Here is a 27,893-nt window from a genome sequence, read left to right on the forward strand (position 1 = left end):
GTAGTCATTTCCATCTTAGTTAATAGCCATTCTACTCTTCCAAGTTGCTCAGGACAAAAACCTCAGTGTTATCTTTGCCTCCTCTCTTTCTCATATTCCACATCTGATCATTACCAAGTCTTTTGGCCCATCAGAATATATTCAGAATTCCATCACTTCTTACCACCCTACTATCATCACTCTTGTCCAGGTCACCGTCTTTTACCACTTCTGTTACTGTCACTGCCTCACAGCTGGTCTCCCTGCTCCTGCCTTTGCCCTCCGGCAGCCTTATCTCAACATAGTACTCATGGTGATCCTATTAGGATGTCTGTTCATGTCACTCCTCTGCTCAAAACTTTCCAATGGCTCTCATCTCATTTAGGAAGAGCCAAAATCCTTAGCATGACCTACAAAGCCCTAAATGTTTTGCCTTCTAGTTCCCTCCCTTCTCATACACTCTGATCCTATTATTCTCCTTATTTTTCTTTGCCGGGCCAGGCACATATCTCAGGGTCTTTGACCTTTTTATTATCTGGAGCACTCTTCTCACAGATACCAGCATGTCTGGCTCCCCAACTTCCTTCAGATTTTTTTTTTCCAAGTCCCTTCTCCATCTTAAATTTCTCTCTCTCTCTCTCTCTCTCACACACACACACACAGAGGAGCATAATATCCCTCTTCCCTACTTTTTTCCCTTATTGCTCATTGTTAAGATACTATATATTTTATTTGTCTCACTGTGTAGACTATACATTTCATAGGCAGGTGTTTTTTATTATTCTGCTTACTGCTATATCCTCAATGGCTAGAACAGTGCCTGGGACATTATATGTGCTCAATAAATATATGTTGAATTAATTAATCAGTAGATATATGGAGAATGAAGTCATAGAATAGATGAAAGCCCCAGGAAGACTGTGGAGAGTGAGAAGGAATGTGGGTTAAGGACAGACCCTAGGGAACACCATGCAAGAAAACAGTAGATCCTATGGAGGACCAAATAGGAATGCTACTGAGATGAATGTGAGATGAATCTTGTCAAGATGATGAATGATCTCATTAAACTCTTTTCTGAATACTAAACCTTGAGATTCAACTCAAAGGCATAAGGGAAAAAGGATTGAGAAAGCTCAGCACCTCTTCTTTTAGGCTGAAAGAATTTTTTAGCATACTGCTTTTCAAGGATTCACTGATGGTCATGTTGTAGGGGATTTCAAAGGAACCCTCACATTGTGTGATGGTGCCTTACATGGAATTCCCATCAGATATTGTATAAGGAATTTGTAACTTTATAAAATTACCCATACAAAGGATCCTTATGCATTGTAAATAATTTTCAGTAAGAAACAAATAGTAAATGCTAAGTAAACATGTGTTTCCCCCAAAATGTTAGGAGAACCTGAGTAGGATAGGATGAGTCTTCATTGGAGATGTCTGGGCAGTCTCATTGAAGGAGGCAAAATTCAAGCTGGACTTTGAGGAATGTATGAGACTTTCAAAAGCAGAGTATACAGCAGGTCAGCGGTAGTGACATGAGATTTTGAAGTAGAAAAGTATATTAAGGCTTTGGCAAAGAGCCTTGAATGCCATATTTATACTACTCCATTGGGGAACAATTGAAGATGTTTGAGTAAAGAACATGAGAGTGACATCAAAAAAGAAATGTCAAATATATCTTTCTGTTCTAATGAACCAACATGGCTCCAAATATTTAATGCTATAAATACATCTTGCAACTTCAAATCTTAAAACTTTTTAATTACTTGCCATTGATCATATAATAAAGGCCCAAGTTTTTATCATGACCTAGAAGGTCCCAAAAGTTTGATCTCTACTTTCCTCTCGCACCACTCTGCCCTTGTTTTCCACACTGCTGCCATGCTTACCTACCGTGAGTTCCCTGAAGGCACCATGCCCCTCCTACTACAGAGCTTTTACAGCTGCTGTCCCATTTGCCTAGACAGCTTTCCCCCTTCTTGCCTGGCTAAATTCTGGTTCTTCCTCTTGCTTCAGATCACAACTCAAGCATTACTTCCTGAGGAAAACTATTCTTGATATGCACCTCCCCCCCCATTTATATGCTATCATGGCACTGTGTATTTCTCCATCACTTACTACATTTATTGTAATCTCGTTTACTAGGTCGGATGCTCTGTGAGGGTGGAGGTTTTTTCCCCCGAGTGACAACTGCATCCTCAATGTCTGCATCTAGTAAGTACACAATCGCTATTTGTTGGGAGGGAAATAAAAGTTAGTACACCAGATTTATGAGGATGATTGTTTCTTAGTCTTTTTTAAAGTAGGAATCAGATAATGTAGTACTAGAACTCATTCCATTCTTTGCTATTTTAAGTCTCTAGAGCTTGTCCAAGGTCACATGGATTGTCAGGATTCAAATCTAGTCGTCTGATTAAAAAAAAACAAAACAAAACAGTACAAATGTTTTCATTTTCTTTGCTTACAGTGCTAGTGTAAGCATGAAAGGGAGAAGGCAGAGTAAGCCTTCTCATAAGTACCAATCTGCCCCAGCTGTTTCAGTTCTTGTTTCAATACATAGGTCATCAAATCTTGCTTAAAGGCTTATACACCTGCAAGCAGAGGCAACAGACTTGTTTCACTGTACTTTCTGGGAAAGGCCTCATTTATATGGTACTTTGCTTCACTCTACTTCTTCCTAAATGAGATTTGTGACACATAATTGAACTAAGGAAACAAGAATAACAACAACTAAGCCTGCATTGAGCACCTCTATGTGCAAGATACCTAAGACTAGTGAAGAGTTCATGTTATAGACCAACATTATATGCCCCCCCTACTACACAGCTTTTACAGCTGCTATCCCAAGAAGGGGGACAGCTTTCCCCCTTCTTGCCTACCTAAATCCTGGTTCTTCCTCTTCCTTCAGATCAGAGCTCAAGCATTACTTCCTGACTTAAACTTTTCCTCTGTCACTTCAGTGAACAGTCCTGCATTTGAAGACAAACACATCCTTCTACAGAAAGTAGCAACTCATGGCTTAGACTAATCATGCAAGTGTGTGTACCTCATTTAGCTTCTCTGAGCCCTCAGTTTTCTATTTATACAGTGGGAGAGATAGAACTACTAGATTCAAAAAAATCAAGCATATAATTCTCTGTGCCTGGCACCTTTACATGCACTATTTAGTCATCACAACAATCCCAGGGAATCAAAGGTAATCACTTTGTAATATGCGGAAACTAACTTGGAGAAGTAATGTGACTTGCTCAAGGACATATGATAAAGAGAGGAGGCTGGGACTCAAATCCAGATCACCTGACCACTATTTCCTTTGTATTGTCTCCTATTCCAACAGATTACTTTTCTCCTAAGAGTAGTATTTCCTTTATTCTTAATTTATTTCTGTTTGGGGTGATAGAAAAGTTTTGGTAACAGATGGTGGGGATGGTAGCACAATGTTATAAATATAATTAATGCCACTGAATATACAACTTGAAAATGATTAAAATGGGATATTTTATGTTATATATATGTTACCACAGCAAAATTTAAAAAGGAAAAGAAGTTCTCAATTTAAATAATAAAACATAATTTTTAACTGGGCAAAGAACCTGAAAAGATATTTTTCCAAGGAAGATAAGCAAATGGCCAATAAGGACAAAAAAAGACGCTAAACATTATTAGCCATTAGGGAAATGTAAATCAAAACCACAATGAAATATCACTTCGCATTCACTAGGATGGCTATAATAAAAAAGACAGATAATAACAAGTGTTGACCAGAATGTGGAGAAATTAGAACCCTCATTTGTTGGTGGGAATATAAAATAGTACAGTCCCTATGGAAAACAATGGCAATTCCCCAAATAATTAAACATAGTTACCATATGACTCAGCAATTCCACTCATAGTCATACACCCAAGAGAAATGAAAACATACAAAAAACTTGTATACAATGTTCATAGCAACATTATTCATAATAGCCAAAAAACAGAAACTACACAACTGTCCATCAGTTGATGAGTGGATAAATAAAATGTGGTATATCCATGCAGTGGGATATTATTCAGCCATTAAAAAGGAATGAAGTACCAGTACATGTTACAATATGGATAAACCTTGAAAACATGATGTTAAGTAAAAGAACCCAGTCACAGAAGACCACATATTGTATGATTCCATTTATATGAAATGTTCAGAATAGGGAAATCTATAGAGACAAAAAGCAGATTAGTAGATAGTTGCCTAGGGTTGGAAAGGAGGGGATGGTGGGACTGGAGAGTGATGGCTAAGAGGTTCAGGGTTTCTTTATAGGGTGATGAAAATATTCTAAAATTGTGGTGATGGTTGCACAACTCTGTGAATATACTAAAAATCACTGAACTGTACACTTCAAATGGGTAAATCGCATAGTATATGAAATCTCAGAAAAATTTTACATAAAAAAGTTTTCAAAGTTTACTATAAAATGCATCTGCAATACTAGGCACTTTATAAAGTTTACATAAAACTGAATGGATTTTTCTTATCACTGCCTATAATGTTATTAGGATCCTAGTAATTTTGCATCATTTGCATTGTAACCTCTGGTATCCCTCACAGGTATGATTTATGTACATTTAAATTACATTAAACTTGTGGACTACATTAGTATTTCATATTTACATTGCTAAAGCTTTCAGTAAAAGGATGGCTGGATTGATATATGGCATCACCACCCATGCAATTACTCAAACAAAAAACCTAAGTCATTCTTGTTTTCTCCTTCCTTCATCCCTCACGTTGCAGAAAGCAAGGCCTATTTGTAAACTCCAGAAGTGTAGGATTTTGTTTGTTCACTGTGGTATGCTGGGGCTTAGAATATAGTACCTGGCTTATAGAAGACACTTAATAAATATTTGTTGAATAAATAATTCATGCTTTCCTTGGAATTAACAACTTAAAAGCAAAAAAATATTTAAATCCCTTAACTTGATAATTTATTAATATCTATAATAATTATAATAAACATAGACTATGGTAGTTTCATTTGCCATTCCAGTTGCTGAAACATAATTAAGACTAAATTCTCAAAGGGATACAGGTATGCTATGCTGCCAGAATACGTAGAACATAATAACTTTATTCAAGTTTGCTCTTGTTACCTGATCCATGAATATTTAAAAGATATTTTATTTTATAAAAACTTACATCTGTAAGTAATGTATTGACCAAAACAGAGGGCTTAACCTGGACTATACATAGATAGGCTTTAGGGCCCAAGAACCCCTAAAATTGTATGCAAAATCTAACATGTATATCTTTTTGGTGAGAGAGTTCATAGTTTAATCAGATTTTCAAAGAAGTTTATGACCCAAAAGAGGTTAAAAAATTACTTAACTAGAAACAGAGTCACAAAGTCCTTTACACAAGAATTTGTACAGTAAAATAATATCCAACAGCTCCATCTACAGGTAAGTCATTATCACCTAGTAAAATTTTGACAACCACCAGAGAGATCAGTGCATCTTATGAATGCTTGTATTTAATCTTCAGTGTCACTCTAGTTGGAATTTATTAACTATAGTATCACAGCTTTTTTTCAGATGTAGATGCAAAAATTAGGAGACTGTTGATGAATTCTACTTACAGTACTTCAGCACCAAAAAATTGGGCAGTTATGCTGATAAATGTATGTACAGTTCAACATTTGTCAGTCTTAAAATGCTTATTTATAGTGAAATCCATATAAAACCGTTAAAAACTTTTCTATTTACATTTTTTAAAAATGAGAAGTATAGTTTCCTTTGCCAAAACTTGTCAAAATTGACTTTTACCCTCCCACCCTCTTACCCCTCACTCTACTTGTGACAGACAACAATCACAAGACCCAAACATATTGCTTGAACACTGTGTTCTAAAAAGGTGGGATGCTTGAAAAAATTACATTTAGAACTGTAAATGAACTTATACATTTCAAAGGGGTTTTAAAAAAAGAGTTTAAAAGTTATTTTCAAAGTCTCAGTCCAACATGAATGTGCAATTTCAATGTAAGAAAGCATCATATGGATGAATAATTTGTTTTCCTTAACGTAACTGAACATTTCCTTTGGATCAGAAAATGTTTCTTTTCCTCTGCTTCACATGAAACATTTTCTCAGTTGTTTTCAAAGGGGAGGTGTGGAGAAAGGGGAAGGGAAGGAGGGGGAGGTTGGAGGTGGAGATGGTAGGCAATCCTGGTTTACAGGAAATATGTCTGAAGGACTATGGCCTGTTTTGAAATTTTTACACTTAAATAAATATAAGGCAAAATGTGCTGCCTCGAGCACAAAGAAACAATAACACAATAAATTAGCACATGACTGGTGAGAATGTACAAGCCACCAAAAAAGCACTTTCCACTGGTCAGTAATCTGATTTCCGCCATCCAACAAGGATTTTTTTAATGCCAGTATTTTCCTAGAAATTTTATAAACTAATTATGAACTGAGCAAATGCAAAATGTTACATTTTGCCAATGTAACACTTTCAGAGATTTGCAAAAACATGTAAGATTAAAAAAAAAACAAAAAACTATTCCTGACACACCATTTCAACAATACAAACTATTCACATTCTTCTTTTTTGATGGTGTTTTGCTCAGTAGAAACCAGCTGAGGAACATTCACAGGAAAAGTTTCTTTCCATTGCAAGAAGAACTTTTCCATCGGCATGGTCCAACACAGAAAGAATATCAAGTCACTGTAGATGTGCATTTTTTTGTTTTTTGTTTTTTTCTTAAAAAAGTACATTCTCTTGTGAGTTTTAAAATGCTACTCCTGCAGCAATATCTTGTTGAAAACTCTGCTGTTTCAAGGTCCACCGCCTAATTATAGGCAAAGTGCTCTCTCTGACATTAAAATACAAGGGCTTCCCTGGACACTTGGTAAACAAGCAGATTTTAAAGTGCACTCCTGTGTCCAAAACACTAGGACCTTTCAGCAGAACTCTGAGAGGGGCTTGGTTCGGTTCCATCCTCTGTGCTACTGTCTATGTCCTGCTCCATTGCTGTCTCATCATCCAACTGCTGACTAGTAAAGTTGTTTAGCTCAAGGAGCCCACTGGGCTCCACCACCACGTTGGAGCTGGAGTGACAAGGAATAGCATACTGGGGAATGGCCTGAAAAAGAAGACACAAGAGAGAAACTTTACAGTAAGAAAAAGTAACAGAAGGATTCCTCCAACAATGCTAAGGAAGAAAAAAAGGAAATCAACATTTATTGGAAAATGCCAGGCACCGTGCTAGGTACTTTCCCATATATTCTACTAAATCTCCGTAACATTACTATAAGGAAAGTATTATTCCCATTTTACAAATGAGGAAACTGAGAGGTTCAGTGACTTAATCAAAGCTGCACAGTCAGTCAGGGGTAATGCCAGGATTCCAATCAAAGTCTTGTACAACTCAAAATGATTTCCACTTCTTATGGAGCCTCTTCTAACAAAAGAGGCTAAGTCTGTTGCCTAATACGAGAGACAAAAACTTTGAAGGCCATTTTCACTTGATCATTAAGCAAATTTAAATATAGATGTAGTCAAACTTTGCTCCTTCCTGCAAACTGAATGATTAATTTGCTGATACACATGTATTTTAAGTCTTCTAAAAACCTTTTTGTGATCCAAAGAATCTGGGTCACAAAGTAACAATTTTATTGAAAATTGAGAGTAGTGAAAGGATTCAAGAATAAGAGAAGACAAAACTACAGTTTAAAAACAAAAATACCAGTGCTCACTTCGGCAGCACATATACTAAAATTGGAAGGATTTAGATAAGCATGGCCCCTGCGCAAGGGTGACACGCAAATTCGTGAAGCATTCTATATTAAAAAAAAAAGAAAACAGTAGATGTATATACATATTGTGGGCTAATATTTCCTTGTCAGATTCTTTTCCTCATCTTTATTAGACAGATCTTTTTTAAAGGTACATTAGTTAATTTCATTCTCCTGCTTAAAACTCAACATTGTTTTCCACTGTACTTGCTATAAAAATCAACCTCCTTGACCATATGCCAAACTCACTTGCACCTTAGGGCGTCTGCACTAGTTCTTCCCCTCTTCCTGGAATACTCTTCCCCGAAATCTGTGCATGCCTGGCTCCCTCTTGTTATGTATTTTAGCTCAAATAATTAGAAAAAAGGCTTAGAGAAATCTTCTTTCCATGACCCTGAAACAAAAAGTAGTGGGCCACTCATTTCTCACCTCTATTTCATCCTATAACATTTCCTTCATTGCATGAAAAATGCAATGATAATCTGTTAAATTGTTTCTCGTCCTTAGAATTTAAACTCCATGAGAACATGGACCAGAGAACGGATCTTGACTATGTTGTCCAGTGTTAGACTCCATAGCTTTTTGAACAAGGCCTGGCACACATTAAATGCTCAATAAACACTGGGAGAATGAATAATATATTTTTAACGTTAAAATCCCCATAGTAAAATTGAATACCAGCACTTCACAAATATAACTGACCAAAATAACCTTTACTGGATGGAGGGAGAAGTACATTTAGTTTTAGCACTACCAAGAAAATAATGGAAGATGCCTAGGCATTCATTCTAGAGTGGTACAGTTGTTTGTTTCCTCTGTTCCATACACCTGATCATTGGGAAAATAGCATTGTAAAAAAAAAGTATTAGATGGGGTCAGAAGACCTGGATTAGTTTAGGTCTGGCTCTGACTTGCTGTGTGCCTCTGAGTAAGTCACTTCCCTTCTTTGAGCCTTAGTTTAATCGTGTGTAAAATAAGATGGGGAAGACATGCTCTAAAGCTCCACATAGTTCTAAAATTTCATGCATTCAATATATGGAGACTTCTTCAGGTCAGAAGATAAATCCATCTTGTTTACCACTCCATCCTCAGTACCTACCACAGTTCCTGGAACACAGTAGATTAATAATACATGTGGAATGAATGAATGAACAAATGAATGAAATACAGATCGTCTGTTTACAAAAAACAATGCTATTCATTCAAAGCATTTAATATTAAACTCACTAAATTTTTACAGAGTGTTCTTCAAGGAATCAATATTCTTTAAGCACTTCTGCAGACTTTCTTTACTAATCCCTATAGGTATTTCTGAATCAGTAAAATCAATAATTAAGATTAAAGCTAAGTATAACTAAGATCTGAAAATGTTCTAGCAATATATTATTGATGATATAACAACAAGAGGCATCTTTATTAGAATCTACTCTGTTTCAGACACTTTACCAGGTGTTTTATATATATTTTTTTCATTTAATCCATAAAACAACCTGATGAGATGTTACTGTTTACATTTCACTGGTGAGAAAACTGAAGTATAAATGTTAACTCAGTTGCCTAAAGCCATAATGCTAGCAGTAGAGGTGAAATTCAAATCTAGGTATTTCTGACTCAAAGCTTGGTTTTTAATCACTATGCTGCCCTTTTCTCTCCAACAGCACACCTAACACATGGAACTGCTAAAAGTTCGCAGAGTACTCTGTAGAGAATCTACTCATCAGCTACCATCCTTGATACATGAAGTAAATCACATTTTTTATCCCTGTAAATAAAGTACACAAAAATAATTTCCAAATAAACTATCCAAAATGATTTTTAATTTAATAATTATACCAATGCAAATCCGCTGTAGCCTGAGGAAATTTTAGTAAAAATAATCATGGCTACCACCCATTGGGAGACCACTATGAGCCAGGCACTGAACTAGGTGCTTAATCTCAATGTTGTGTAGTCCTCTCAACAATCCTGTATAGTAGGCATGGCATTTTACTGATGAGGAAACTAAGGCAGAGTTAGGTTAAGTGGCCTTGCCCAAAGTCACACAATGCATGGCAAAGACAGGAAACCATTCCTTTCCACTTTAAATTCTACAGCTTTAGGGGGGGAAATAGTCACAACAAATTCTTTAGTCAGGAATTGTTTCATTCTCTAACATTTGTTTTTATAGAGGGGAGCAGGTTATTGGAATAATTCAATAGCCATTTCTACTTGCCTTCAAGCATTTCCTCCATGCTTAATTACATTTTGTTTGATTTAACATTGGTAAATTTGCATTCTCTCATGCAGCGCCTAGATTTACACAATAAGATAAAAACTTCCACATCACACAACAGTGATTCTATGGTTAAGCCTAGACTATCAATATTTCAATAAACCCAAATTCTCAGTAAACTAAAATGTGCTCATAAAGCATAATTTCCAGAGGCTAGTCTGGAATCTGTAATTTCTTAACCTTAATCAATTATGCACAAGGACACATGACTCAGAATGAAGGGAATGTGAGGCACAGAAGATACACTGTCAATGTATTATTCCATCACGATCTCTAACTTGTACTTACCAAGGCAGGAAAATAACCATACAAGATTTTTAATAACATTGATTGAAATAAAAAGCAGTTTTAAGGTTAATCTCTGGTTAGATATAAAACTAAATTAGTTAGAAACATTTGCATACAACATGTTTCTCCTGATATTCCAGGTAATTGAAGTTTCATTGTTCTGACAATCATAAATTTGTTTCAAAAACAAGAACTGTGTTTTTCCAAGGAGGGTCTTTGAAATTAACTTGAAATAGAAGTGCAATTCAGCTATGTTTCAGGTGTTTTTGAGCCCAGATTGGGAGCCAAAGTTTGGACTGCTGATCTTCTAGTTGATTTGCTGAGTTGATACAGGGAAATGCGATTTGCATCTATAAAAGCAAGCTGCCCCATATGGCATCAGGGCGATTGGTCTAAGATATGCTGTGTGACAATACTCACGAATTTTCCATGATTTTCTTTCAGAAAATACACCAATGTAGATTTGTATATCTGTAATAAGTATTAAGCCAAATTTGTCAAACACCATTTCAAAAATAATTTCTATGTCTCGTTATCATCTTGGCTGGGAGGAATACCTGATCCTTCTTCTGACATTCCAAGACACAACCAAACCCACAATCCCCAAGACACCCAAAGTTTTTATTTCTCTTCTAATTCTTACCTGGATGATAATTTCTGCTGGGCTCTCTTCAGCTTTCTTTTGGCCTATATTCTGAATACGCATGAACTGGCCTGTTGTAGGCACTCCTGGTGTATCGATTTTCCTTGTTGTTAGGGAAGGGCCAACAGCAGATGGACTTGAACAGGATTCTCTACATTTCTGTTGCTGGGGAGTGGAATTCACCATCCCTGCCACCACCACACGGGTGGAGGGCAACGATCCTCCTTCACCAGTGAGCATACTAGTGGCAAGAGCCTTCTTTGGGGGATCCACTACCATATGTTCTACATTTGTATCAATCTGAGCTTCCATCAAAGACATTTTCAAAATGTCTGACACTGCTGTCTTCTCAGTGGCCTGCATGGGAGATATGCTTGTAACTGGTGATGTCAGCTTAGGCACAGAACTGCCACCAGTTATCTTTGTAACTGTGGGAGGCTGGCGCCCCTCAAAAGTTATCTTTGTAACAGAGGATCCTTGGGTTATAATTGGCTGCTCCACCTGAAAATAAATTGGGGTTGTGTGTGTTACAGCTACATCTCTTTGAGAAAACCTAATCAAATATCCCAGACAATATGGCAAAAGAAACATTTGTGCAGTATACTAGGAAGACATTTTGACGCTCGGTGTTTTAATAAGAGGGCTTGATAGGAAGTATCTGGTTACTTTTAAGGAACCTAGGAAAGAGGAAAGGTTGAAAGAACCTTTGTTCAGCCAGTCAAGGTTCAAAGCAATAAAGGAAAAAAAAAAGTCACAGCAGCCTTGTTTTCCTTTGGGATTTACATCCCCACACAGTACACCTTCAATCCATTTCAAATTATTTCATATAATCTTCGGCTTCATAAAATAAAAAGAAGTTTTTTTTTTAACCTTTTGCTTCAAAATACATTTATACAAACATTTTATATATATATAAATGTATTTAAAATATACACATATACACATATATATCACTCCAAAGCCACTGATTTTCCCTACTATAATTTTTCTTTTGATTACCCACAGATAATTCCTCTACAATCTAGAAAATAAATTTATTAACTAGAGAGTAATGATGTAAACTTCAAAGGAAGATGTTCAAAGAAGCTCCTTAAAAGACTGCAGTTTACTTAGCATTGCTGACACAGAAATAAGCATTTACAATCAGGGAAATAAATATTTTATGCCTAAAAATAAATATAATTTAGGGACATCAATTCTATACACTGTTGGTCAATGCTGAAGTGATTTCAGTAAAAACTGCCTGCAAAATCAAGTTCTGAGTGCTATCATTTTTTTCTTCCTATATTAATGCGTGCATTTCTTTCCTAATGTCAACTTTCTGATGGGGTAAAGTAATACCAGCGTAATGAGGCTTTTGGATTTCCTCTTGCCAGAAGAAAGCACTGCTATCATGATAGGGTCGTGATGGTCTCAATTTTTCCGTGAACAGAGAAGTTTAATTTTGCATGCTATCAATATTCCGTTACCTGGCTTGTTGGCTGTTTCTCTGATGAGGCTGGGAGCGGCATTTGGCTCTGGGGAGTTTGGGGTTGCACGTAGATTTTTGGTTGGTTCGGAGCCTGCTGCAGTTTAGGGAGCTGCTGCGTGGTTTTCACTGCAAGCACCTGTACTACAGTTTGCGGGGGCTGTGCCATTAAAGTAGGAAGCTGCCTGTCTTTGGCCACCATGGGATGCTGTGTGTGCTGTACATCTGGCTTGGGCTGTGCTTGTTCTTGCTGGAGAGGGGTGAGTTTTTGTTGCCTGATGGAAAGCTGGGGCATTTGCGGGAGTTTGTGCTGGAGCTGGTCTGCCTGTAGGTGGATGGTCTGCTTCTGTTTAGTCTGGAAGCACTGCAGAGTTTTCACTTGCAGCTGAGTCTGTTCCAGCTGAGGCTGGCTAAGTTTCTGCTGCTTAGCTGTCTGTGACTGAGTTAGAGCAGACCGGTAAAACAGACCTGTTTGAGGGTCTAACGTGTCCATTTCTTCAACCTCGCCCTCCTCAGTTCCAAGTTCCTCACTGTGTTTGGTAAAAGCAGTATGACTGCTTAATGCCTAAGTGAAAAAAGGCAAAAAGTAAGAATGAAATAGGAACTCCTAAACTGCTACATTTTCCTCAAAACAGAAAAGATTTGGTTATGAAATTCATTCAAAAATTTTTAGAAGAGTCTAAAAAGATCAAGAAACATCAAGGGGGCTTTTACATTGAGACTCTTGTAACTCCAACTCTCAAATATTAAGTACTGCAAAAACAAGTCTATTCACTTTTATACAGTAAATACTGGATGGCCCAGAACTTGTAGATAAGCAGAGTAAGGTTGCCCTGAAAGCACAGCCCAACACAGAAAAGGAAGAGAAAGGCTCCCTGGCTCAGGAAACAGTTGTGTCTTGCCTGGTCATCAGAGGTGTTAACCCATCTTAAGAAAGAATGCAGTAATTGAGTAAGGCATCCAGAGAAAAGCCAATGTTCAAGAAGCCCACTCTGGCCGTATGAATGCCCAGCACTGTCTGGAAGGTAAGAGATATTGTCTGAGGAATGTGCACATCCCAGTCCCTACAAAAGCCTTTCCTGGGAATAAAGATGGTTCATCAGGATTCACCAAGGTCTGCCTGCATGATTAACCCTTAGGACTGGCTCTCTTGGCTCCTCTGCTCAGATTTCAGGTCTACAGGCATTTGTTTCTGAGAGATTTGGATCCCAGGAGGGCAGGAAACTGGGGAGGGAGTTAGAGCATTCCTAACAGCAGAAAGGGAGATGGCCTTATGTAAGTTATAATAATGTTAGGAGAAGGCATCAATCTTGAGTGACAGTTAGGGCTATCCTATCCAACTTCTCTAGGTGTCTTGAGAAAAGCCAGTGTCAGAACCTGTGCCAGATAAGGGACAAACACCAGGTCAAGCAAGACCTGCTACCCAGCAAAACCTCTGGCCAGCTAGCTTCCCTCAGTGACGTGGGAAGATCCACAACATCTCCATCCTCCCTACTGTACTGTCATATGCCACACGTGGCACTCAAAACTTTAGAACTTTTGAGATTCAACTGAAACCGTCTCCTATATGTCTTTACATGTACAAGTTTTTAATTCAATATTTCTTCATTGCCTTTCAAATAGTTTGCCTACAATTAGGGTCAATTGCTATCAGTTGAGTGATGGTGATTGCTTGACTACTACTGAGAAGTCATGCTTAAATCTGATATCCATGGCCTAATTAAGATTTATATAACACAACAGATGTAGTATGTTTTGGAATAAGACAGATCTGGGTTTAAATCTTGGCTCTGACACCCAAGGCAAGTTACTTTGACCACTGTGAACATGTTATTTCCTCATTTTTTTTAAAGGATAATATACCAAACTTGCAGGATCATAGTAAGAATTTTAAAAGTTAATGTTAATAAAGCTCAAAGCATGGTATATGGCATAAAATAAAGTTATATCAATCTCTTATTCACCTCAGTGATAACTTCTTCCATAACAATAAAAATAGCAAAACAATTAAAAAGTGACTGTTTCTGATGTCAACAGATTCATCTTTTAAAATGCTAATAGTTGGGTGGGCCATGGTGGCTCAGCAGGCAGAGTTCTCGCCTGCCATGCTGGAGACCTGGGTTCGATTCCTGGTGCCTGCCCATGCAAAAAAAAAAATGCTAAGAGTTCACAGAAGAACCAAGAATACTGTTTCTTAATTATATTTTTAGGTGTTAAGACTCTCTGTTTATTTTTTCTACTTACTCCTCAAAGATAAGGACTACATAAAAATTCTATGTTTCAGATATTTCTCCTCCTAAAATAAGAGATGAAACTGAATCATTTCAGGAATGGGGCAGTTACAGAAGGTAGGAAGGAAAAGAAGAGATACAACCTGCTGCATAATGTGGGTGATTGCACCGGTAGAAGATGCTGGAATGGATTTCACCACCACTGAAGTCTGTGTTGCAGTCTGTGACTGAGCCACATGCTGTAGCAGAGTCCGCTGGGGCTGGGAAGGCTGTTGGGGTTGGGAGCGATGGCTGACTGAAAATAGAAGAGGTGATGTTATTTCTCCAGAAATTACCAAAGCAACTGTAAAGAACAGTCATTTTAAACAAATATCTGTGAACTAGGGTCACCAAGAAAAGGTGTGGTCCTGTGCAACAGGAGGCAGAAAACCTGAGTCAGCCTATTCGTTAGCTGTGTGACTCTAAGAAAGTCACTTATCTTCTCTGAGACCCTGTTTCCTAATTTATAAAATGGGAATTTCAGAGCTATTGCAAGGATGAGATGAGAAATGCATGTAGAAGCACTGTGAAAACTAATCTCAAAGGGGGAAAAGTCCCTTCAAATTACATTCTCCTGGTAGTATACTCTTTCTCCAATGACTTTTATCCCCGTAAGGTAACAAACTGATAATCAGTTTCTGTAGTCAAATCCCAGGCTACTACCTTTAAGGTTAGGATAGGATAGTTAGGCAATACAGGTTCTTTAAATTATCAGTCCTAGTTCCAAAAGCAACATCAAAAATAAGAAAAACTCAGTCCTTTGCATGAAGTGATATTGTCTCAGAGCTTTGCAGTTCTTAAAGATGTAAAAGGTCAAAGTGATACTACAGAAAAAGTCCACGAGTCAGACCTGGATTTTGCCTCACTGCCACAACCAGTCACGAGAAGAGGTCACTTAACTCTATTTCTAAAATTAGAGGTTTTGCTTTGTTTGATTTTTGTTTTTTACTGGCATAAAAAAGTTCACTGTTTCTACCTAGAAGAAAACCAAGTGATATAATGGATTAAAATATGCTTCTTAATCTGTAAAATACTAAACAAATGTTTAGATTAACAAAAGAATCAAAAACTCACTGTTCTTTCATATTCCCCAAATTAGTTCATCTGAACAAATGAGTGAGTGTGCTGTGTAGGAAACAACTCCACTTTTTACTGCTGCAAAGGTCCCATGGAGTAATTAAAACTATATATCCACCTGATGTCAATCGAACATCTTTTATGAGCCTCAATTTCAACTTTTTTTTTTCTACATGGTCCTTAATACTCATATACCCTGATCTACAATTTCAAATAGAACTGGCTGCATCTTTGAAAGGTCAGAGTAGAGCATCCAAGAATAAGATGATCATTACAGAAATCACTGTAAAAATGCTGTTTATTAAAAGGACAAAACCACAAAACTATCCAGTGAAAGATAAACTATTTTCATGACATATTCTATCCATATTCACAAATGCAGTTTTTCTACTGTTGCTGTATGTATGCCTACATGTCATATAGAAGATTAGAGGCAGCTCTACCAGTTTGTATCAATGTACTGTAATACCTTACTGTATTTCATGGTATGCTTTATATGTACATTTTAAATTATGAGTTAATAAAATCTTTAGGGCCACATACACCCAAATGAACTGAAAAAGGGGAATCACGGTCTATATTAAAAGAAGAACTACTAAAATTATTTACAATATAATTTTGTAGGAGAAAAAAAGAAATCATACCAATATTAAAAACAAGCAAATAAGAGAAGTTTATTTTTGATGGACACATCAACAGAAATGTGCCTATGAAAAATATACAATACATTTCTGATGAAATTATCTGATTAAATGAAATTATTTCTGCTGCCCATACAAATCTTCCTAATTACATTAAATTTTTTCATTAAGAAATGAAATGGGTTAAATAGAAGATAACTAAAATCATTTAAAAATAAGCCTCGGGTGGGCCACGGTGGCTCAGCAGGCAGGAATGCTTGCCTGTGATGCCAGAGGTCCCGGGTTCGATTCCCAGTGCCTGCCCGTGTTAAAAATAAATAAATAAATAAGCCTCATTCAAGATACTAAAAATCTCTTCAAAGTACTTCCCCAGAGTTCCAGGAAATTTAGAGAGAACAGTACCCAATGCAGGATAATACACAGCCAGCTCTGAAGTCAAAGAAAGCTCATGCAACCAGGGTATGATGGGAAAAGATTGTGGAAGGAGGTAACATAGCAAATATTTGGAAAACAGCTGAAATGATCTTAACTGAGCCCCATGCACACCACAAAAACAGTCACTGAGTTCTTTAAATAACACTTATTCCAGATTGTCATTTCTGAGAAAGAATCCCACTATTTTGCAAAATGATAATTTCTCCCTTTCACTAAATGGAGCTTACCTTTCCTCTACCAGATCAGAGTAGAGCGCATCCATTTAAGTGGTTCCCCCTAAAACAATGATCGTTTTTACCTTCAATTATGCTACAAATGGATGCACACCACTTACCTAGAAGGGGAAAAGCAACCTCTGTCCCCTCATCAGTGCGTTCTGAAAAGGATAAGTAAGGGAAGAAATCATAGGTCTTTTCATCTATTTACCATATGATAATCTAGTCTACCCCCAGAGGTTAATATTAATTTCCCCAACATACTGGGCTCTACTTTAATTAGTTTTCTGTGAAATATTTCTAAAGAAAGATCCTAAATGGCTTTCACAACTGGATTTTTCCTTTGGGTAATTTTAACCCATTAGTCTTAATAACATCTCCTGAAATAATGTAAAAAATTCATCTTTCTCTTTGGTATTTATGTCCCTCAAACATTTGCAACCTTATGTTCTTCTTTAATCTCTGTTTAAGAAAATTTAAGACAGGAGGCATTTCTCCTCAGACATCTCTCCTAACTCTTTATTCACATTACTATTATTTTCTGAACTATATCAAAGCTAAAGGTAATGAAGTATCTAAAACAGAAAGAAGAATTCTCCATATTCTGGAGTATCTCACCAGAATATGACAAAATGAATCTATTATCCTTTCTGTTCTACTTCATGTATGCCATCCAAAAATATCAGTGTTTTTACTGCCAGAACACATTTTAAACAAATGTCTAATTTGCATTATAACAGAACTCCTATAGGAATTTTAAATTTTCCAAATTTTTTCCTTAAGAATAAAAAAGGTTTGTATTTTATACTTTCTTTCTCCCTTAACCCACTTCTTCTCAATCTAAATATTCTAGATACATAAAAATACTTATTCTTAGATAAAAGATATCTTATCCCCTCTTTACAACTGCTGCCATATATTCAAAGATGTTATTTATGACCAACTTGCAATTTTATACTAATTGCAAACTTTGCAGGATCCTACTGTTTGTTTGTTTTTCCTAGTCTTTAAACATAGGGTAAACCCCAAGGACAATGTGAATTTACCCTAAGAGCAAACTAGAAAAGTGCTGTAAATATAAAAAAATACATTCCTTTATTTTATATACATATGTACTTTTCCTTATACTCCCCCAAATAAACCATCCCGTGAAATCCAGAAAGGTAGATTTCCTACCATAATACTACTTTTCAATAGGACACCTACCAGTAGTGATGTATTCAGCAACTAGTTCTGACTCTACCACAGCAATGGATGGACTCTCAGGAGAATGTCTCTTTTCCTGGGTCATCTGAATAGGTACTGCCATTTGACTTAAGTCAATAGTGGGTTGTCTTGGTTTAGATTCCAATTTTTCCTTTACTGCATAAAAAAGTCAAGGGAAAAATGAACTTTTATTACAAACAAGTACCAAAACCAGAGTTGTCCAGGGGAATAATGAACCAGTCCTCTGCGGTGTACACTGGCAATGACTATGGAGGTAGTGAATTGAAAAGGAAGCAGAACTGCTATGTATGGCTGTACAGCGCTTTAAATGAAACAAAACAAAAAATCTGAGACTCATAAACAATCAGACTAAAACTTCCCTGTCCCTCCCAACAATTACAGTGCTGTACAGTGATTTAAACAATACCGAGTCTATTGTTTGCCTTGAACACATTCCCCTTAGGACATTTCCTTTAACTTTCTTTAAGGTAGTCCCTGATATTCTTGAATTCACCAACCTAAAAACAAAGAATGAATAAGGAGTACACAGTATGATTTCTTCTAGGGCACAATCTACCCTGAATAGCACAGCCCAGTGACTAGCTTAACTTGATCTATTAAAAACTCAAGAAAATCTCCAAAGAATGTCTTCAAGTGCTCTCAAAGAATAAACATGTTCAGTGTCAGAAAAAAACATACCCTCTGTTCCTACAAAAATGTTTGAAGGAGCACTCGGAATCAAGAATAGTTTCAGTGGATAAACTTATTATCCATATCACTTTTTCTACAAAATCTACTACCCTCTAATTTTTAAAGTAGTACAAAGAGGACACTGACTTTCGATTAAAGACATTAATCAAAATGGCTGAGTGTGTCAAAGAAAAGGAGCAGAGGAAACGCCTAAGGCCAAAAATAACACCAGTAGAAAGATTAACCAAGACTTAAATGTGTAATGTAAAGTGGATGTTACAACAAAAAGTAACCAGTAACTAAGTCCACTGAATGATCATTCAGATTATTCCCACCCATATGTAATACGACCAAGTCAAAACAATCATTTAAACAAAGCAAACAAAACAAAACCAAAGAATACAAAGCGACTCCACAAGTAGAGAGGACATGGAGGTAGGAGTCAAAAGACATGGAGTCTCACTCTGCCTGTAACCATTTAGGTACTTTTTTTGGATCTCAGTTTACTTATCCATAAAATAAAAGGGTTGGATAAGGTAATTGCTAAGTTCCCTTAAATGAGGACAATTTTTGACCTATTATAACAGAAAAGTCAGGATAACTAACACAGGTTTTTCGTGGAGTCTATCGAAGATATTGAATAACTAGAATTACTGATATCTTGTTATCTAAGGACAGCTTGCATGGATGCTCAAGCTGCTAACCCATATGAAGGAATAAATCTGAAAGTAAAATGAAACCAATTTGGAATGTAAGCAAGAGACCATCAATAATATTTTATGACCACAAAACTCCTCCATCAACATCAAGGAGGATGGCAGGGGCCGTTCCCTCTGCCTGTTGCTATTTTTGATTAGCACTGGAAGTGGCACTGCATCTATCCTTATGCTTAGACGTAACAGCCCTACTCCTTTCTGGTGACAAGAAGCAACAAAATTGTCCATTTTAAACAGAAGACAAAGAGTAAGAAGCCCTGCCATTTTTTATTCTCCTTTCTACTATTTTCTACCTTTAGTAGAGTCCTTTAGTACTCCTGTACACATCTTAATGAACTGACAAGTAAACAGATTGTACCAATGATTGTAGACAAGTCCAGAAGGGGAAATGTGCTTAAGAAATAACAGAAAATATAACAGTGGTAGTATTTTAGCACAATCCATCTCTAGAGAAAACATGCTTCACTCAATTGAGCATGTGAATCCATACCTGTTGTCTGTTGCAGTTCTAACAGAGCTTTGATTGTTGAAGTAGCTGATTGTGATTCACTGGATACATCCTGATAAATTATGGTGGGGCTAGTCTCCATTGCAATCTCATGTTCTGACCAATCCTGACGCCGGGAAGCAATTACATGAACTACAGGCTGGGAATCTGTTTTATATTAGTTAAAAAAAAACAAACCCTATAAACAAAGTTTCTCTTAAAAAAAAAAAACAATTTGTTTTTTGTTTTATCTTTGTATTTATTGTAAACTTCATGCTTTATCTCCCCAACAAGACTGTAAGCCCCCAGAGGGCATAACGTCTTTCACTTCTGTATTCACTTACTCATTCATTCATTGATTCAACAAGCTGGGCATCTATGCACCAGAATCTGTATTTGACACTGAGGACAAAGGAGCTCACAGAATAACAAGAGGATGCTCAAGAAGCACACAATCTGGTTGGGGAGACAGACATGTAAAAAGACAAATTACAGTTCAATGTGATAATTGCTATAATAAATGGGTATGCATTTGGGTAGGTAGGTGCATGTTTGTGTATAATAAGAACAAAATACTCCAAGAGTCTTATTTACCCCAATGCACTTGAAAATGTGTTCTGTATTACAGCATGAACACTCAGTTAACACTTACTGGATGGCTGAATTACTGAAAGGAAATCCTGCCCACCAATAACAGGGAAGGATAGATGACTTAGTAGTATTATGATACAATAGGATAAGGATAACATTTGGAGTTAAAAGTCTTGGGCTAAAGTTCAGCTCTACAATTACTAGCAGGTTGAGTCTTTGGGTCTTAGTTTCATCATATCTAAAAGAGAAATAATAAAATTATTGTTCTACCTCATAGAAATTCTGAAGATAAAATGAAATGATGTATTTAAAAAAGCTTTATAAACTATGAAGGAAAATAGAAATGTTGTGGTTGTGTAGCCTGAAAGTTTTCTTCAATTCTAAGACTCCTAAATAGTCTCAAATAAACTACTGCCTTCATTCATGGTTTATCATATTCATACTATATGTATGCATATAAATACTAAATGTGCATCAAATCAAGTAACAAATTATTTTATTGAGTTTTCCATCTATAAAATAAGCAGGCTAGACTAGACTATTGCTATGTTTCTAAATTCTTTTGTCTAAGATACCATATAGGAAATTTAGAGGATATAAAAGCATGATCCCTATTCCCAAGTTTAGATTACAATGAGAGAGACATAAAATAAAGATATACATATCACTTTATGTTTTGGAGTAAATATCAAATGATTGGGGCAAATAAGACAAATAGATAGGAAGTAAGACACACTGCTTTGAATTGGAATGGTCAGTGAAAATATCAAAGAAGAATGAAAAGATTTCAGGTAGACCGAAAAACAATAAAAAAAATAACAAAAATTCAACCTCCATGAACTATATATTTTTGAGTCACAAAGTTGTCCAAAAAGATATGGTGAGGTGGGGGTAGGGGAAGGCTTTTCGAACAAAATAGCCTTACCAAAGAAAACAAAATTAATATACAATAATCTGGAATTTTTAATAACCATTAATAAACTGTATTCCCCCCCAAAAAACTAGGATGTACAATTTCTCTTAAATTAAAAATATATAGAGAGAAGTCTGAAGGAAACTATACTCCAATATCAAATGTCATTGAAGCATACAAAAGTTTTTCTATATTCATTCTAAGAAGCAATATAGAATTTAAACTTAAGAGAACTGATTAAGGAATGATTCCTTTTATACAACCTAAATTCTAAAGCTTAAGAAATTCTCATGATGATAAAAGTATCTTTTTGTTAGGTGAGAGAAACTATAAGCCAAGAAAGACTTTGCAACCCAATTCTGAGACACACAGAACATTCAGAAGATGGACTGTGTTTGTAGTGAGCTAAGGTAGAAAGAGATTGCAAAAGGAAGACAAATTTCCACATGGGAGCAACTATTAGACACAATCACTCTGAATAACATCATCTGGTAGGGATGGAGAGATTGATCACTCTCTGTCCATACTCAGTAAAGTATCACTGCAGCAGTGCCAACAACTATGAACCCGGATGTGAAAACTGTACTTTGAATGATTCTCTCTCCTATTTTCCTTATGTTTTGACCCTGATAAATCTACTGCCTTTGAAGTCACCAGAAACCTGATCTCACCAGTACCATAGAATTATACAGTGTTCACACATCTAAACTAGTTTCCCCACAGGTCTTTTAACAAATATTTATTAGACACCTGTTACAAGTAGAGATACACACTTTAGATTCACAGTCAAAGGCAGACTCAGGCATCAGTGTATGGAAGACTATTTTCCATGTCTTTACTACATAGAACCTAAATAACACCATTATAAAATCTTAAGACCTCCCAGCCAGAAGGGATCTTATACTGCATTTAGTACTATCATTAATCCTATATTAAAATCTTCACAATATCCTCAACCAGTGTGAGAATTCCAGCACAAGAGAATTCACTAATTTCTAGGACTGTTCCTTTCCATCTCTGCACAGCTCTAACAATAAGACATTTTTCTTCTATTGAGTGGAAATAGGTGTTCCTGTAACTTCTACACAATATCCCATCTATATATTCACAAAGATCAGTATGCTTCCCTCCTCCATACAACAGTCCTTAAGGTAACTGATGATAGCTTCTATAACCCCTCAATTCAGACTACCCTCTATTTCCTCCTCTCCAGGGTAAAATATCCTGTCTCCACCAACCATTCCTTATACAAAACGATTTCCATTTGCCTCACTCATCTAAATCATCTTTCTAACTCATCCCAAGATGTTTATATCCTTCTATGATGTAAAATGTACCTTCCCTCTGAAGCACTGTCACTAAGCTCAAGGCCTTCAGAGTATTTAATTTGCCTAGACAGTATCATCTAAAATGTTCCAGAGAACATTAGTTCCTCAAGATGGTCTGCAAAAGAAGGGTTCCATGGTCAAAAACGTTTGGGGAACATTTTATTTATGTATTCCACTATTCATCTTTCACAATACATATTACCACATAATGGGTCTGGAAAGTCCTGCTGTAAGTATGTTTTGTTTAACACTAGCTTATTCCCTACCCTCACCCTGACCTACCAAGATGATGGAGCTTCAGGAACATATCTTAGAAAGCTAGCTGTGGCCTACTCAAAGTAATAGCTTTACAGGGTGCATTTTTGTGTTTGCCCCATACCTTGATCTATTTTAAATCCCTATCCTTCGTTCTATTCTTTGTCCTCTTCTATTTTACTTAACACAATATTGTATTTTATTTATTCTACCTTAAAAACTTTGGAAATAAGACAGGCTATAAATAAAGAAACCTTTAATACATGTGTGTGTCTGTGTGTAGGGGTGTATTGCTTTCACCTAAACTAAGTTAGAGCACTGAGATACAGGGAGCAAAGTGCTCTCATACCGAAGGCATGTGGAACCCAACGAGGTGAGGCCTTACCTAAGTAAGAAAGTGAAAAAAGATGATCCATTTAGGAGAAAGACAAAGAACTATGGGAAGCGTATGTCCCAATCTTTAGTCAGTGGACTATACAAGTATGGTCTTAATTCATCAGGCTCAATCTCCTAGCTATCTATCAATGTCTAAGCAATAGTCCAGGTATATAGCACTTAAAAGGCCTATCACAAGATTAGGGCCATCTTAGAGAGGAAACAACATTTTGGCCTCAGGTAACAAAATAAGTTTCTATGGCTGAAGCTTAATCCTATGTCAAGTTATTATAGTTGCTGTTCTGCAGTTTCAGTGAAACTTTTAGAGTGCCTACTCAATGTTCACTATAGGCTCTTTACTAAATATTGGATATAGAGACGAATGTGACCCTTGGCCTTGAGAAGCGGTAGCCTAGTGCAGAAGAAAACAATTATAACAAGCAAACAAAAAGTACAAAATAAAATAGTCAGTGTTAAAGTAGCTGGTAGTACAAAGCAATGGTGAGAGCATAATGTGGAAGGAGTGATAATCTCTCCCATGGGAATAGAGGAAAATCTCACAAAAGGGAAATGATGAAGCCCTCTATTCTAACTGTGAGGAGACAATTCAGGACTAAGGTATAGGGCCGAAATTAATTCTCCTTAAGGATAAGGCACAGTGGGGGGAAATTAAGGAACTACAAGTGGAATCGAGGAATTCTCTTAGCATAAACAATTCGGGGCAAGTCTCCAGAAATAGGATCTGAAATCAAGAAAAGGTTGATTCTTCCTTGTAGTTGAATGCTAATTAATAAATGGAAAAAGAATGATGGACTTTAAAAAACCAATCAACGGATGCTAAAACTAATGGACAAATGTTTGATAAGAAACATGATATTTACATATCCCAAAGTATCCCCCAGAAATTAACCTCAAAGGGAGAAATAGGAATTTCATAGTGGAGGAAACTGGAGAACAACACCTTAGCCAAGAGATCCAAGTTAACATTATCGTAATTGGGACAAAGTGACACCATGTGCCTCCTGATATGATAGAGAAGGACACAACAACACATCTGTGAAAATTTTGCTTAATCTAATCATGAAATATCAGACAAAACAAAATTGAAGGGATGGATACTTTACAAAGTAACTGTAAACTCCTCAAAAATATCAAGGTCAAGAAACACAAAGAAGGCTGAGAGACTATTTCAGGTTAAAGGAGAAAAAAGAGTTGTGACAGTTAAATGCAGATAAATGAAATGCATGATCCTGAATTGGGCTGTGGACAAGGGGGAAAAAAGCTATAAAGAATACTACTGGATAAGTGATGATACCTGAATATGGATTGTAGATTAGATAACAGTATTGTAACAATGCTAACTTTCCTGATTTTGATAATTGTACCTTGGTTATAAAGCATATAACCATGAGAAAATACAGAATTACAGATTTAAGTATTTAGAGGGATAAAGGAACATGATGCTTGCAACTTGCCCTCAAATGGTTAAGAAATTAAAACAGTATACACAAACACAGACAGTGTGGGGGGGTGTCAGAGAGAGAATCAATGATAAAGCAAATAGGGTAAAACATAAATAAGTGGTGAATCCAGGTAAACAGTATAGACAGGTGTAACTTTTACTATTCTTAGAATTTTTCTGTTAAGTTTGAAATAGCATCAAAAGAAAAAGACACTAAAAAGGAAAAACAGGGTTAGAAACTCAGAAAAACAGGGTTAAAAACTCCAAATCAATTTAAAGAAAAAATGAATTGCTATGTTAGTGTCTACATTCCCAGTAAGTTCCTATAAAACCTTAATCCCTTTCTCTTTAAATCACAGCATATATATTCCCTACCCTCTGTCTTTGTAGTAAGAAACCATACAAGGATATGGGGGAAGGGGTGGGGAGGGAGGTGGAATGACAAATTCAGATTATAAAATCTTGGTTTTATAGTCAACTATGTTAGATATGTCTGTTCTGAACTGTGAAAATCTTCTGTATTACTGAATATTTGTAAAACAAACAAAATATACAATGAAAGATTCAGAACAAATAAATAAAATGGATGTAAGCAATAGACTTAAAAACATAACACTCATATCCATATATAGCCAAATTTTTGTCCCATTCTTAGTATGAAAACTAAAGACTCACTAATGATAATGGTATGTTTGGGAAGTAGTGATTGGGAAGGTTTACAACCTACCTTAGGAAAAGACAAGCAATTTCAAAGATTAACTTGAGATACTGTATACATGTAGATATTTATGTTCATGCCCCCATAATACCAACTCATAAGCTAAACATTTTACCTATCTCTATGAAAAAATTTCACAAGGACAAAAAAGGGCTAGTATTATTCAAGAAATTATTGACTTAAAAATAAAAGAGGGAAAAGCAGCTGATCTGTTGAACTAAGAATTAAATTTATAGATATCATCAAATCAGTAAATTCAAAAGAAATTATTGGAGAATAAGCATCACTCCACTGTAACTAGAAAATGAGCTGATATTAAAATCAATATAGAATGAAAAAGTGAAACTTAGCAAACTGTATTCAGAAAATAGTGTTACTATTTTTATGCTGAAAAAACCATCCACTTTCTAAAATGAATGACACATTGTTAAAACAAGTATTTTAACTTATTTTTAATTGATCAATTTTTCAAGAATGATTTCAAATGCTACCTTCTTCATGAAGACCTTTGTCATCATCTCTTTATTGGAGTGTGAATTTCCAGTCTTTGGCATTTTGTTTACTTAAAAAATCCTACCATATGCTGGAGTTGTACATGTATTTTTTTTGCCCTATTTAGATTTTAAACTCCTAGAGGGTAAGAACTACATTTTATTCAATCTTTGTAGGGTATTGAACAATGCTTAGCATATAGTACAAGGTAATAAATCATTGTCAAATTGGATTAATGGAATAATCAGCAATTTGAACCACATAAGACTAATCTGGGGAGACTCCAGTGGAAAGTTAAATAATAAAATACTTGTGCAACACAAAAAAATCTGTATTAGAAAAGTGAAAGTGCTTAAAAAGCTGTCCAGAGAGGATAATGGGAAGGTAGGAGAGGAAATGGAGTGAGTGAAGATAAACAAGGGAAGATAAACAGCTTTGCTGAGTGGCATGAGAAACTCATAAGTATAGGCATAAATATACCACCTGACAATAATGACAGTTAAGATAACGGGTAGACATGAGTACTAGATTTGCAGAAGGTCTCAAGCCTATGATCATGAGTTTATATCAAGAGACTTCCCAGAAGAATAAACACGAATAAAAAAAACCTGAAAGCAAAGAGCTTCCCTGCTGTGGAGTCTAACTTTCTAGCTCTTCCAAATGTAGAGATACATTTGAAAATGAAAGGGAGAACTATTAATAGTTATGCTAAACTGGAATGTACAGTCACCCTACATAGAGTCCGCTCACCTCTGGCCACCTTGATTCTTTCTCAAGTTTCAGCACCCATCATTTCAAAGAGACTGTATTCAATTTCTTACATACTTCTTCCTCTACTTACCCAAACTGATTGGGAGGACTATGAGAATTACTTCTAGGAATCATGGCTCTGATCTGTTTAACAGTACCTACCTGATTAAATCACCATCTAAAGTTTACCGATTATTTGATGAACATATGCCATTCATTGATAAACATCACCAAAAATAAAACTTCAGCCTATTGATTAAATATCAAACAAACAAAAAAACTAAACCAAAAGTATTGACAAATCAAAACATAAAAGTCTGTTTTGAAATCTTTAGATGCAGCCTCTATTTTGGAACTACAGTACTATGCCAGTAGTAACTGTATAAATGAGAAGTAAAATAAATCTTACCTTGGGAACTTTGGGAGGACTCTGTAGAAGAGGAACTATTATCTGTATAACTCTGTGGTTCTTCTTTTCCCTCTTGAATAGATGAATTACCAGCCTCTGCTACCCTGGATGCTTGCTGTAATGTTTCTGTTACCAGTTGCCTTGTCTGTTCACTAACAACGGTGGCTTGAAACGTCACTGGTTTGGGTTTAATAAGAACCTAGAAGAAAATCAGAAATATATCCAGATGAAATTTTAAAATTTTATTTTTTTAAATACCAAAAAACACAAAGCAAATGCAAACATTCCTATTTTTATCATTCTGTTCTACATATATAATCAGTAATTAACAATATCATCACATAGTTGCATACTCATCATCATAATAATTTTTTGGAACATTTGCATCTATTCAGAAAAAGAAATCAACAGAAAACAGAAAAAAAATTTAATACATACCA

At 36.0% G+C, this 27,893-nt stretch overlaps 1 protein-coding gene and 1 non-coding gene across 7 annotated transcripts in view; one reads left to right on the forward strand and one right to left on the reverse strand.

Annotated features, from left to right (window-relative positions):
• Nucleotides 1-5,116: 5,116 nt before the first annotated feature.
• Nucleotides 5,117-27,893, reverse strand: part of EMSY (EMSY transcriptional repressor, BRCA2 interacting) — a 127,659-nt gene continuing 104,882 nt past the window's right edge. For 3 of the 6 annotated variants that reach the window (XM_077113529.1, XM_077113528.1, XM_077113531.1), the window contains 8 exons: nt 27,454-27,652; nt 20,164-20,328; nt 18,268-18,423; nt 17,181-17,222; nt 14,798-14,949; nt 12,425-12,988; nt 10,956-11,456; nt 5,117-7,100 (listed from right to left, as the gene is read on the reverse strand). In XM_077113529.1, coding sequence (XP_076969644.1) covers nt 6,909-7,100; nt 10,956-11,456; nt 12,425-12,988; nt 14,798-14,949; nt 17,181-17,222; nt 18,268-18,423; nt 20,164-20,328; nt 27,454-27,652 — 1,971 coding nt within the window. In that variant the 3' untranslated portion in view covers nt 5,117-6,908. The remainder of the gene's footprint in view (nt 7,101-10,955; nt 11,457-12,424; nt 12,989-14,797; nt 14,950-17,180; nt 17,223-18,267; nt 18,424-20,163; nt 20,329-27,453; nt 27,653-27,893) is intronic. The other 3 variants (XM_077113530.1, XM_077113533.1, XM_077113532.1) reach the window with 2 other exon arrangements.
• Nucleotides 7,706-7,807, forward strand: LOC143645381 (U6 spliceosomal RNA). The gene has a single exon (XR_013157099.1). It is a non-coding gene; the product is annotated as a U6 spliceosomal RNA (small nuclear RNA).

Source organism: Tamandua tetradactyla, chromosome 8 (genome assembly GCF_023851605.1).
Source record: "Tamandua tetradactyla isolate mTamTet1 chromosome 8, mTamTet1.pri, whole genome shotgun sequence".
Taxonomy (NCBI): Eukaryota; Metazoa; Chordata; class Mammalia; order Pilosa; family Myrmecophagidae; genus Tamandua; species Tamandua tetradactyla.